At 57.4% G+C, this 13717-nt stretch overlaps 2 protein-coding genes across 2 annotated transcripts in view; both read right to left on the reverse strand.

Annotated features, from left to right (window-relative positions):
• Nucleotides 1-4634: 4634 nt before the first annotated feature.
• On the reverse strand, nt 4635-10773 carry VOLCADRAFT_89483 (uncharacterized protein; the record flags this gene model as incomplete). Its single annotated transcript, XM_002949191.1, has 10 exons — nt 4635-4847; nt 5604-5969; nt 6116-6421; nt 6870-7070; nt 7457-7584; nt 9190-9313; nt 9463-9655; nt 9985-10212; nt 10454-10552; nt 10688-10773. The coding sequence occupies 10 exons, from the start codon at nt 10771-10773 to the stop codon at nt 4635-4637; spliced, it is 1944 nt and encodes a 647-aa protein (XP_002949237.1).
• Nucleotides 10774-12172: 1399 nt separating this feature from the next.
• VOLCADRAFT_117048 (uncharacterized protein) overlaps nt 12173-13717 on the reverse strand; it is a gene marked incomplete at both ends in the record, with an annotated part of 20334 nt that continues 18789 nt past the window's right edge. Inside the window, 2 exons of the mRNA XM_002949192.1 lie at nt 12173-12604; nt 13287-13406. Coding sequence (XP_002949238.1) covers nt 12173-12604; nt 13287-13406 — 552 coding nt within the window. The remainder of the gene's footprint in view (nt 12605-13286; nt 13407-13717) is intronic.

Below are 13717 nucleotides of genomic sequence, written 5' to 3' on the forward strand. Positions count from 1 at the left end.
TGGGTACGGGGGAGCTTTAATGCGACCTAATGGGCTCAAGCTAGCTAGGATATGTGGCGGTGCGTGTGTGTGTATGTATGTATGTGTGTGGAGGGCACAGAGAGATGAGGAGTGAAGCTCCAGTGCTTGCGTCCGCCTTGGAGCTCCCTGCAGGCCGTAGACTGCAGTGCTTCGACTGTTTTTGAAAACGTGTTTCGACGTCGCCCGAGTCGCTTTGGATTCTTTTAGTACGCATCATACGGGATATTATAAAGGACTGCACATGGCGACGGATCCGCGAATGCATTGCAGGACTTAGCTTGATACAGGTCGCATGTCGTGCGATGCATGCTGTGTGATTAGGACCGCGCGGCCTCCGGAGGCGGACCCTCTCGCGGACAGTTACAGATGACTAGTGGCTAGCTAGGCCATGAGCGAACGCATATGCAGCGAGCCATCAGGGAGATAGGGAGGGTGGACCGCAGGCCGCACATGAGGGGTGGGGGAAAGCCCTCGTTTGCAAAGGACTCCTCGTCCTGGTCGCGAAGGAGAAGTTGGGCTGGTCGGTATCTAGGTAACGATACGGGGGCATAATTATCCTCTTCCTTTAAATTGTTCAGTGCTCTGACCCAGTGATAAGTAATACAACCACTGTGGCCGTTATGGTAGACCTGAAGGCTCGTGGGATTTCGAAAGCAATCCGGATTTTCCGGTTGGTTTGCTACAGCCGACTTGTGCTCTGGCAAGGAAAGCTTTGTAGTGAATGCCAGAAGGGGGGCCCTCGAGGTAACTTTGACCTTGGGGTGTTGAGGCGTTTCCCATGTCACGTGCGGGGGGGGTTGTTCTCATCATGCACATGCTATCCGTGCACGTTCTCTGCCGATTAATCGCAATGGGCAATAAACAAACGCGCACAAGGCCCACCTGTATCACCACCACCACCATATGCCATCGGACGCTCATATGGTTGTAGATAAGGTTTCTTCGCGCAACATGAACTGCGATTTGCCGTGTCTTGCTCCGCGTACGGCCACCGCTGCTGCTACTGGTGACGATTTTGCTGCGGCTGGTGCTTAGGCGGTGCTCGCACGCAAGGAGATATTTCATGTCGCATGGTGAGCGTGCGGGTGTGTATGGTGATGGGCGACGAGAGGGTACCGATTTTGGGGCTATTTGCTTTCGACATAGCAGCTTGGGCTTGGGCGTTTGGGCGTTGCGTATCACGTGGCGTGCGCATTAAGGTAGAATCCTAGACTTTCCAATGACGGCAAAGGCAGGCTAACGCTGGCTGTGCCGCCTATCCATTACTTGCACCCACCATTGTGGGATGGGATCTGACTGATGATTTATCGGATAATGGACTTGCAAACATTCTTGAAGCTGCTCAGCCTCGGATTGTGAATTATTAACGAAACTGATTACATGATATTACGGAGTGTAATTACCTGCCGTTGGCCTGCCCCCTAGCTCGTGTACCTGTGAAGGAACTGGCTTCAGGAGGAAGCATTAGTTCCTAACTTGCCCGGCCGACATCAGACGCTGGCTTTTTTTCGAGACAAGGAAGAGAAGAATATTAAGCTTACAAATAATGGTGTAGGGATGCCTTAATTAAATTGAAACAACATAAAAGTCTGGCAAAACCTTGCACGATACAGAGTCGTACTGATCAAAGCTAAACCATACCTACTCGGTAACCAACACAAATCCCTTATAGTACCTCTAAGCAAATAATACAAAACCATAGCTGCCAGCTAATGCACAGAGCAAAGTTGCAGTACTCCCAGTCCCACACTGCAGCGATTACCAAGCTCGACACCAATGCTCCCATTGAGCTCAGGGCAGGCATTGCCAGCGTTCGAGTGGCGCCGGAGGTTGAGGCTGCAAGGACTGAGCGCGAGAAGGCACATGCCGATGAGAGGATTGCAAAGCTTTGTTCCTTTGTTCTGGGGCTGCTATTCGCATGGGTTGACGTTATCTATTTGTCGTTTCTAAGACTTAATGCGCAGCCTTTCCGCGCTGTTCGGACTTTGATAGCAGCTTGGCGGTAGTAGACGCTGAAGCGTAAGCGCGCGAAGCGTGAGCACGCCCGCGGGACGCCCTGGAGCCGTCACCAAAAGTGTATCACAACTGTAGATTTTTCTCGTGACCGTCCCCAAAATTGCATATCATCAAAATAATTTCAGCGTTAATTTTGGGCCTTCCCCAAAACACGTATCAGAAAAAACTCGTATCATTACGGTATCTGCAGACACGTTCCACCGACAAAAGCAGATGTCTTCACATGCTTCGCAAATCGCGGATGCCTCCAAACTATGTGGCATCTCATGACATTTTCCTAATTGGCAGAAAGCAATGGTACCAGAGGCAAAACCCGAAAACCTCCTGCTGGCAAAAGCATTTTCTATCCTTTTTGAAGCATCCTTACTAACATTTGGGTCCATGTTGAACCAGTTTTAAGTCCTATGCAGCACGCGGTGAGCTCATGTTGGACATCTGACATTGATAAGGTGCAAGTGCCTGACATTGATGCCTTTGTTCTACATGACTAAATTGTCTAGTCAGCTAGCCTGTAATCCACACACGAATCTTTGGCATGCTTAGCGATGCAATTGTCTTGCCGGCACGGCTGTCTGTCCTATCGCGCTCCTGCCTGTCTCCGGCTCCTTCCTCTCGCGATTGATTCCAAGTTCCAATTTCTCGGCACGTGCAGACGATCGCACACGGCTCTGCGGTTCATGAAGCTCCGCCAATCCCTCCTTATGCCCCAACTGAACCAGTCAACACCTTCAGCTGAGGTGGTAACATGTCGCCTTCTGTACCCTCGCCGCCGCACCTCTGTCGTTATGCCTGAACTGAACTTCTTCACTGCCACGTCAGTGACCGTTAGGTAATCATCCCGTCTGGTCCATCTCGTCGGGGGGAGCTCTCAAAGCACTGACCGGTTTACTTTCGCATCTAGCAGGCGACAGACAGGCAGACAGACAGACAGATGGGAGAGATCTCATAGCGAAACTTCAGTAGCAAAGTAGCAAAACGTCACTGACTGTGCATTATTACACAATGTTCCAGGGGCAGGCCACATGCCCTGCCTGTCCGCAAGGACATTACCGTGGGAGTTGAAGAGCTCCATGCAGCCCACAAACGACAGTCAGCAACTGTTTCCTAAAAATGGTTGCAAAGGTCATGCAGCTTAAGACTGAAATGGAAAGAAGACGCTGCTAGCGCGGGGCGTCGTACCCTACAGCCGTGTGCGCCGTACCCTGCTGGCGCGGGACGTCACTTCTTGATTCTTAAGCTTATGCAATCATAGCCAAACTAACTGGTTTGTTATCGGGCGGGGATCGGGATTCTCCAGTCATGTGTGGGCCATCGTGGCGTGTGGGCACGTTGACTCTTGCGCCCGGGCTGGCCATCATAGATGTTTCTAGGCAGGGGGCGCCGCTGCCGGTGCGGGGCGCCGCTACTGGTGCTGGGCATCAGTCATCATCCTTCACAAGCCCGGCCTTACCGGCTCGGTCACCAGCCGGCCCCGGCCTGGGTGTGCGCCACATTCCCACCAGGGCCAGGCGCCTTACCCGATATCCGAACGCCGACACAATATCCGAACTCGAAACTCCTCATACCCAGTTTTGTTCCCCCCAGGCCGACAGCCCCTCTACCCGATCACAACCCTCGACCCCGAAGCAGGACAGACATGACCAGTCCAGACCGGCCAGTGCCCCTGAATAAGGCCCCTTGCAGAGGGGGGTTGTCGGTCCTTCACCAAAATGGCAGGTGGTTTTCAGCCAGACAGCCACTCCGCACGCCACACGTCAGCAAACCGCCTGGAAACCCTGAACCGTGGGGCTGGTCACAAGCCACAGTGCCTGTCTGCCCCGGCTCTGTCTGGTTGCCTGTTGCCTAGAGATGTGTAGGTGCACATGCACAAAATCCGAGTTTTCTCTTTTTACTCCTGCTGATCAAACATTAGAGTCAGTTCATGCTAAAAGCATGAATAGCATCCTTTTGATGCCAGCTATCCATGGATACCCGTTATGGATTGTGCCCTCAAGGATTTGCTGCACTTTCAGGAGCTTTGACTGGGCAGGGATGCATGTGTCTGGTTGCCTGCTGCCTAAAGGATGATCAGCAGCCACGGCTATGAAAAGCGCTTAACCAGCCACCAAGCGGCCTTCCGACAGACTGACAGCCACGTTACAAATAAATAGGACACTCATATAGCGCCGGCCGTTTTCTCCTCCTCCTCCTCTTCCTCCTACCCACCACAGACATCGCAGTCCGAGTTCCTCAGCACCTCCTCACCCGAACCGCAACCCGCCAACCACATCCAAAACAACTCGCTCACCCAGACGCCCCAGTAGGGAGTGCATTGCTGCACCGACGACATCAGTTCATATCCTTAGCCGCCACACAGCCCAGCCACCACCACTGTCCCCACACCTCTCACACCCCTAGCACATCGTAAGTTACACAGCCAGTCAGCACAGTCTTCGTTCCAATGGAACCCCCGGACGTCCTCGTCTGACACTGCAGCAACCACTGGCCTTCACCCAGCCAGCCCAGGCCCAGCCCCGAACCCACCCCAGCTCACACCCAGCCCAGGCCCAGCCCCGCGCCCACCCCAGACCTAGCTCCACATAGCTTTCGCCATCTCCTCAGTGCGAGCTGCCTCCCCCGGTGGTCACCCCAAGGTCCTTGAATGGCAGGTAGTCCTCTGGGACGCCCTCCCCGCGGCGGGGCGCGAACTGGTAGACCCCCGCGGGGTAGTGGTGGCGGCGAGCTGCGGCGCTCCGAGACCAGCTCTCGAAGGAGGTTGGGGAGTCCCACTGCGTGGATACCACCATCACGTTGTGCTCCTCGGAGAGAACCTGGGGGGCAGGAGCAGGGCCAGGAGGAGAGAGAGGAAGAGACACGGGGATATGAGGTCTAGAGCTCTAAGAGGCAGCATTCTCGCACGAGGGTTTGGGTAGGGCGTCCATGATACCAATGCAGGAAGGGGAAAGGGGGGAAGAGCGGTCTTGAGTGAGTGAAGGGGAGGGGTGCTGCTGCTGCTGCTGGTGCTGCCGCTGCTGCTGCTGGGCTTCACAATGTGGTGCTAGCTTCTCATCGTGCGGCCCTCTTGCTTCATGTGGGCGTTGAATGATTGGACCATGATTGGACCATTGGGGCCAAAACGCCGAGGGGGCCCGGCGTTCAGAAGTGTGCGGCGACGATTTGGTCCGTTCATCCGTCCGTCCGTCTGTCTGTGCGTCGCTTGAGCTGTCTTGTCGCGCCGCTGGGTTTGCGGGGCCTCAACCCCCCCATGTTGGTTTTCGGTTGTGGCCAGCAATGCGCTGGCTGGTCGTTGGGAGCTGTGCGGAGCCCGGGAAGAGGCATCCAGGACGTCTAGAACGCGGGTGGGAAGAGGCCCTCTATGATATCTTCTTATATATTTCTAGTGGTTATACAATTTACAGCAGACCAGCTCATAAATATTAAAAGCTAGTTCAAATTTAAAGTTAGCAAAGGCAACCCAATGTTCCTCCAAAGGGACGCGCTGGGCGGACCAGTGGCACTTCAACGGTCGTTCAGCAGCCCTGCACCCCCCCACAACGACCCCCCAGAGTACCCCGCGCAGCCCGTACCGAGATCGCCAAGAAGCCCCGGGCCTCCACGAGTACCGCCTCTCGCGCCGCCACCGCCTTGACAAAGTCGTACATAACGTCCGCCGGCACCCAGAAGCGGTTGGTGTTGACCAGGTGCCCTTCCGCGGGGGCAAGCGGCATACCCGCCCGCCGAGCGGCCTGGGTCGCCAGCGTTCGCGAGTGCAGCACGGCACGCAGCTCCGCGGCGTCACGGCGTGAGGCCTCTAGCTCCGAAACCAACCCCGCCTCGGTGGCGGCGGCGGCACGGCGGCTGTCCAACAAAGCCACCTCGGCCGCGGCCAGGCGGCGTTTTAGTTCGGTTTCGGAGGCACGAGACACGGAAAGCTGCTCCTTAAGGGTCGTGATCTGTCCGTGATACCAGGGAGGTCGTGCGGGGGGGGGAGGAGCCCGGGGAAGATCTTAGATGCGCTGCTCGAGATGCCGACATGTACGGCAAAATGTACGAGCGCGGTGTATCGCGCGGGGGGACGATGTATGTAAGTACGGTTTACCTGCGTCACCATCTGGGCCAGCTCGACGTGACCCAGACCCGCCGCCGCCGCCGCGTCCCGGAAGGCCGTCAGCTGCACCACCGCCGCCGCCAGCTCCTCCCGCTGAGCCACCTGCGCCGCCACTGCCGCCTCCGCAGCTCGCCGCTCCGAAACCGCCGTCGCCAGCTCGGCCTGCAGCGCTGCCTCGCGGCTGCGCAGCTCTGCCGCCTCACGTCGCTGCTCGTCCAGTTCCGTACGCGCCTCCGCCACCTGTTGCTTCAGGATATCCGCAGCCGCCGCCAACTCCGTGTTACAGCTGGTCAGAGCCTGCAGGTGCATGTACGGCAGTATGCGGTACGAGCGGAAGGACCAGGGAAAAGCAATGAAGGCATGAAGGAAAAGAGAACTCAGGGAGACAGAAAGGACAGCGAGGAAAAAAACAAGGTCAAGAGGCAATATTAATGAAGTCCAAACATGCCGTAAAATTTCTTGGCGCATCTTGAACTTGAAGTCCGAAGATGATACGGGAAACAGAGCGCGTCACATCCTAAAGTGGTTCTTCTGAACCCCCATTACCCCATCGGAGCATATTCTTGTAGGCCCCTCCCCCCCTCCTCCTTCCACTCCTCCTTCCCCTCCTCTCTCCCCCTCCTCCTTCCACTCCTCCTTCCCCTCCTCCTTCCCCTCCTCTCTCCCCCTCCTCCTTCCCCTCCTCTCTCCCCCTCGTCCTTCCCCTCCTCTCTCCCCTCCTCCTTCCCCTCCCCCGTGTCTCCACCTCTGCTCGCTGCGCCAGGTGCTGGTTCTCAGACCTCAGCAACCCGAGCTCCGTGCGAGCCACCCGCAGCGCTGCAAAGGCGCCCTCAGTAGTGGCTCGGAGCTGATCCAGATGTGCAGCGGCGGAGGCTGCGGAAGGCGCAGCCGCGGGGATGTCGCCACCGCCGGGGGCGGCTGTTGTGGCGGCAGCTGCGTCCACCGCCTTCACCGGCAAAGTAGCACCCAAGAGATTGCCCTGCGGATTCCCCCCCAGATCACATCACCTGCCTTTAGAAGTCCAGTTTTTAAACTTCATAGTGAAACAGACTTGACAATGGTCAAGTTAAGGTTAAGGACTGCGGATTGGCAGCTAGGCCAGTGCGGCGGAATGGATGTTCAGGAAGTTGTGGTCAGTCGAGGATATCCTTCAGTTGCATTCAGTTCAGTCCCGGGAAGTCCATTTGAAACCCCACAAGAACATGCTGGCGCGGGGTTGCAGCGGGGGCCTACCCTAGTCTCTGTATTGCCCCACCCTGCCAACCCCCTTCATCCCCCTCCCTCCCTCCTCCCTCCTGCCCCCAACCCCCCACCCGTCCATTCCCCCTATACCTGCTCCGCACTGAACAGGTCGTTCAGCTGCTCCACCAGCTCCTGCAGGTGACAGGCCAGATCATCGCGCTCGCTGGCCGCGGCCGCCCGGGAGCTCTCCAGGGAGGTCAGCTGCGTGCGAAGCTCCTCTAACGTGCGGAGGGGTGAGAGGCGGGACAGGAAGGGACAGGAAGGTGAAGCGGGGGAGGACACACACACAACATACATACATACACACCGCCTCTTGTTCGCAGAGCTATCGCAGCTACCCCTACACTACCACGTTCTCAAGCAGGTTGTGAGGTTTTGGAACCATGTCCGTTTACAGCGTGGGTCTGTGGCATACCAAGTTTTGCGACAGGAGGTCGCAGAATCCCTCTCCAACCCCGAAGGGCCCGGATGGGGGACACTACTCCTCCGTTTTCTATGTTTTTTGGGGCACGATGTATGGAAAGAGGCCCCGCAAGGGCTACACGAGGTAGACGAACGAGTGGAGTGGCTGATGAACAAGCCAATGCCAGAAGGTGTGATTTCGGAGTTCAAGGACCGATTAGTGAGTGGTTGGAAGCATACACGTTTAGATGTCCAGCCTGACGTGTATCCGTCAGACGGCAAACAACCAGGAATTCACATGGCGAAGTATAAGCATTGGATGGGGCTGGCGGCCGAGCAAGCGGGCAGGAAGGAGGTGCTCCCGCACATCACAATGTTTATCCCACGTTCGGCGAATTGCAAGCTTATGCAGTTTAGGCTTTGGTGTTGGGCACTGGCGGCTAACAGAGCGCGTAAGGGACGGCGTTATATACCTAGGGAGGAGCGAGTATGCCCCTGCTGCGGCACTGATAGCCACATCGAGGATGAGAAACACATTTTGCTGGACTGTCCGGTTTACGACGGAATCAGATCTGATATGGGCTTTCCACGCTTCGAACATATGAAGGACGCTATGAAGTGGGAACCTGGACGCCTGGCAAGAATGCTGGAACGTATATGGTCTCACCGCAACTCTATCGTTCCCTTTGGTCGTTAGTATACTTCATTACTTGTTTCGTTGGAAGTGCGAGGTAGGATGGTGCTTATAGGCGATTTGGCAGCCCTTGAGCCCTCGGCTCGTACTAGGGTGGTTTGCAGGTACGGGGAACGCACCCACGACCATGTAACAACAACAACAACAACAACATACATACATGCATATATGTATACATACAGGATTAGGGTGGCCCTCTAGCAGGGGAGAGCAGGGACTGCCCCGGGAAAGGGGGCCGCTGGCGAAGTTAACCACCCTGTAACAACATACATACAGGCGGCTGGCAGAGGTTAAGGCCTTACTTCTGCTCTCGGAGTTTCCGGGTTCAAATCCACCTGCCGACTCCTCGGGGGTTTGAGTAGTGTTGAATTGGGAGGTGGGGCCCCATCTAGTGGACGGTGTTGGACGTGACTATATCAACTTGCGAGCTGACCAGGAACTAAGTTGAGGCGCCGTTGATCCGCTAAATTTGGTTGGATGCTGGTGGTGAGTTGCTGAACCCAACGAATACATTCTGAAGTCGGATGGGGTGAATGGATTAGGGTGCCCCTCTCGCAGGGGAGAGCAGGGAACTGCCTCGGGAAAGGGGGCCGCTGGTGAAGCTATACCACCCTGTAACAACATACATACATACATACACAGACACCCCTGCGGCCCTCATGCGGGCCCAACGCCTGCCCTCCCTCCCCACCCCCCGAGTCCAACCCCTCCCTCCCCCACCACCCACCGGTGCTCCGGTCCACGGCTTGCAGTCGAGCCACAGCGTCCTGCAGCTCCTCCTGCAGCTGCTTCTGGGACTGGCGGAGGGCCTCCAGAGCCCCCTCGCGGACCTCCATGCCCTCCGAGGCGCGCTGGGAGGGCAGGGCAGGGGAGGGGGGCCAGGGGAGTGAAGTTCATACCCTCACTCGCGCCTTCGTGTCAGTATGCACATCCGTGCGGCTGTCCATCTGCCAGTCAAAATACCCTCCCCGCCGCAAATGCGCCCAACGGAAGGGCCTACCTTGAGCTCCTCGTGCGCCTCCCTGAGCTGGGTGGCCAGGTGGTCCCGCTCCGCCAGCAGCTGGTCCCGCAGCCGGAGGGCGTCGTCCCTGCCAGCCTCCGCGCTCGCCAGCTCCCGCGCCATCTTGGCGTTCTTGTCCTCCAACACGGACAGGTTGGCGCGCAGCACCTCAGTGCGGTCGGCCAGCTGGCGCCTGAGGACCCGAGGACCCGGGGGCGAGGGAGTCCCGGGGAGATTTGGAGGACCGCCGAAGGGAGGGCAGCAGGCAGGGCGGGAGGGAAGGCGGAGGGGCAAAGACGTGCGGGTGCTACGGGAACTTCATCGCGTTCACTAATGATGTAGGACCGAGGGATAAGCGGTTGTACGGCAATTGATGATGAAGAACTGGCGAGGAGGTTCACTTGACTGTAAGTTGGGGCGGGGCCAGAGAGATGGTTGGGAGGGCAGACCAGGGGACGGGAGGGAGGGAGGGTGCGTTTTAAGGGGCCCTTGCGCGTATATATATTATCTTATCGCACTCACTTTTCCTCCTGAGCCTCCGCTAGTGCGGCCATCAGCCGCTGCTCCTTGCCAGCCCCAGAGGGGAACCGCTCAGCGACTGCCACACTGGGCACGTCCCCGGGCGGCCCTCGTGACACCCCGTTGGAGGGGGGCGCTGCGGGCGCCTGCAAGCCGCCGGGCACCAGGTTCGGAGGCAGCAGCCGCGAGTTCAGGGACACGGGCATCACCTTGACGTTCAAGCCGCTTGCCCTGCCCACGCCGCATCCAGGGGTTAAGGAAGAGAGGGGAAACGCAGATTCAGACGGAAACGTACGTAAGAGCTGTAGAGGGAGCTTATCTGGGTGTTTACCTGGGAAGTCACGGGGGAGATGAGACTTGGGGGAGGGGTGGAAAGGGGAGGCGGCCAGGGCAGCAGGGCACAGCAGGGCATGACAAGGCCGAGAGGAGGCCAAAGGTGGTCCCTGACCGGGGGGAGCCCACCTTGCCTCACCTGATGCGCTCCCAGACCGCGTTTGCAGTTTCGGAAAGTTTGGCAAGGGGCAGATCGTTGAGGTTTTTGAGATCCAGGTTCTTAAGGGGGTCGTCTGAGCTGCTGGGCAATGGTCCACGCCCCGACCGTGCAACCGCGCTTCGCCGCTGACGCTGTGCAACGTTACGGCATAAAACAGTAGTGATTTGGGTGCGCGTTAATGTTTACAGGAGGCATCTTGAGGCTCCAACGCACCTGGATGGATTGTACTTTTGGCCATGGGCTGTTGTTGCCCGAGACAATGGACCCCATGAGCGGCTGCGCTTGTGGACGCATTTCATATGTCTGTTACAACTATGAAGTTTACGTAGAATCTGGAGAAGGTTGGTTCGTCGTCCGACAGTGTTGCGGTCGTAGAATTGCCACAGATGTCTACACGCAAAAGAGCTTTCCTTTTTTAAAAATACATCTTGCACCAGTTGCACAAAAGACAAAGAGTATAACTCACACCATGTTCAAAAGCTCAGCTCAAATCCTCGTACGCTACATCGCGTTGTAAACAAAGAACGGTGGACACAGGTGACACACATCGCGTGGTATAAAAAGCTACATAGACACAGGTAGCACTGCAGACTTTGCTCCGTTTGACGTAGCAGGCCCCGCCTACGAACCTTCGCAAATGATAAAACACAGGACACACCGAATAAACGCCCATTTGTGAAACAGAAGACATGCTTGCCGGCAGCAAGCCGTGGTAGGAAAGTATTGAAATGGCATACCAACGGGGATACCCTCGGTTGGTCAAACAGATGTAGTTGCTAAAAAAACTGCGGGGACCAGCCTCACGCCCACCGCCAGTCTGATAACTGGACGATGGCCAGCTCGCATGCAGTTAAAAAAAAGAGCACTTAAAAGTCGGCCTCCTGCAGTTTCGTTTATCTCTCAGCAAGCCGCCGATGCAGCAGGTCCATGGGTCAACAATTAAGTATCGCCATAGCTCCCAAACTTTAACAGCCTAACATTATTACTTGTGAGAACCCCTGGCGTATGAATTAGCCTAACCCTTCCGTACCAACCTTTCCATATCAACGCTACCTTTGTGGAGCCGCTGCACATCATTACCATTCTGCAAACCTTGCTCTGCAGCGGAACAAACGGTGCGCTTCTGGAAAAGTAGCGAGCAGGAGCTACCTACATGCGCAGGAAGGACAGTCGGTGCCTCGAAAACCTCTCAACAATCGCAGCATGAAGGTCAGCCACGGAAAGGGGGCCTTAAAGCGCCCTCACTAAAAAAAAGCCGTCGTGCCACAATCCGCACAACCCGCAACCCAACTAAATTCCAACGACAACGATCAATCCCCAAAAAACAACTCCCAACGCACAAAGGCAAAAGGCCACCCAAAAGCAATCAGCTCATCCTCTCACGCGCTGCAATACAATCATCGGACACAACAGCCGATTACCTGCCGCGCCAATGCCCCATAAAACACCGCCCCGACAGGGGAAAATTCCTGTATACTCCCGCGCTCCATCAAAAGTAGTGCCGCTGTCTATATCGGCAGGGAGGGTACAACGCCCCGACTGCAAGCTCCCCCACCTTCAATCCCTTTCCTGCTTCCGGCCTGGGCGCATACTTATTGACCTAAAGGCCTACAAGCCACACCCCGGATTCCAACCTCCAACCCGCGAGGGACCGTAACATTTAACCCGTCATCCCTTCATTGCTGCTGCCGCTGCGCCTCACGTGTCCACGCCAATCGGACCAGAGGCCACGGGCAAAACCTGGCGGTTCACAACCGCCAACTTCTCCGTCGCCAGCGGTGGGATGCGTGGCGCCGCCGCCGCCGCCGCCGAAGTCGACAGCGGCAGCACCTCGCCGGTGCCCGGCAAGTCGCCTGACAGCATCATACCCTCGCCACCTCTGCGGCCACCAGACGCCGCCGCCGCCGCGGCCGCCGCTGAGGGCCCCGCCGGCGCCTCCGTCGCAGCGCCCAGCGGCATGTCCGCCGCCCCCCGCCGCACCGGCTCCACGTACTCCGCACCCCGGATGTCGCCGCGCGCGTGCAGCTCCATAGGACACGCGATGGCCCGGTGCGCGTGCAGTCCCTCGCGCCCCATGCGGCCGCGCATGCGCTCCAGAGCCTCCATGCGGCTCGTGTGGTCCTTGAGAAACTGCCCGCAGGAGTGGAACGGTGGGGTGGGGTGGAGTAGGGAGGGGGGAAGACAAACCACGTGAACGAGTGAAGCTGATGCCACGGAGGACAGACTGATGTGCCAAAAGTAAGGAAGACATAACTAACCGGTCGGCGCTTGCGAAGGAGAAGTCCTCGCGGCGGGGTGGGGGGGTGGGGTGGGGGGAGAAATGGAGGGGGCGCACAGACGCGACGACGGTGACGAGCTTGTGCCTCGCGCCACGCTTTACAACGACGCGGCTGTGCGGAGGAGTGTTCTGGAAACTTCTCTTTCGTTCGGTCGTGTGTGTGTGTGTGCGGATTGAGAGCTCGTACCTGTACTGCAGGCGTGCAAGCCCCACACACACCCCTTCGCGCGGGGTTGGTGGTGTAGCGTGATGGCATGCAACCAGCTGGTCTTACAGGACTTACAATGCCACGTGGAGGAGAGAAATTCGGAACCGGAACCGGAGATGCAAGCCAAGAATGCAGCAGTGTACGGACGAGGAGGACGCACCTTTTTTGACCGGTGACGAGCAAACCCCCAACCAACCAACCGTGGGTATGAAACCCGATACTCGCACGCTAGCCAACAACATTCAATCACATTACATGTGCGTCCGCAAGCACAAAAAACTAGTCACGCCAAGTACGGCATTAAGGTTGCCGTACCGTCGCCGTACCGTGGGAAGCTCCCTGATGTATTGGTCGTTCCCAGCCACAGTGCCCCGCATGTGGGGCGGCACCCCCTCCGAGTGCCCCGGCACGGGCTGCTTAGTGGACCCTAGGTAATGTGTTACTGCCTGTAGAAGGGGTGCGGGGTTAGGGGAGGGGAGTGAAGGGAGTAAAGAGGGGGGTTGAGGGGAGTAAAGAGGGGGGTTGAGGGGAGTAAAGAGGGGGGTTGAGGGGAGTAAAAGGGGGGTTGAGGGGAGGGAGGCGCGGAATCATGTACTGCATGAAAACCCTAAAGCCCACTGCCCCGCTCGGGAGGATGGGGAAGGAGCCTAGTGCCAATCACAAGGCAAAAACGCAACAGCATGCCGCCAGCCATGCAGCAGCCCACCTGACGCAAGTGACCCGTGGGTCAATGGCATACTTGTTCGTCCCCTCCCGC

Source organism: Volvox carteri, assembly GCF_000143455.1.
Source record: "Volvox carteri f. nagariensis unplaced genomic scaffold VOLCAscaffold_13, whole genome shotgun sequence".
In the NCBI taxonomy this organism is placed as follows: domain Eukaryota; kingdom Viridiplantae; phylum Chlorophyta; class Chlorophyceae; order Chlamydomonadales; family Volvocaceae; genus Volvox; species Volvox carteri.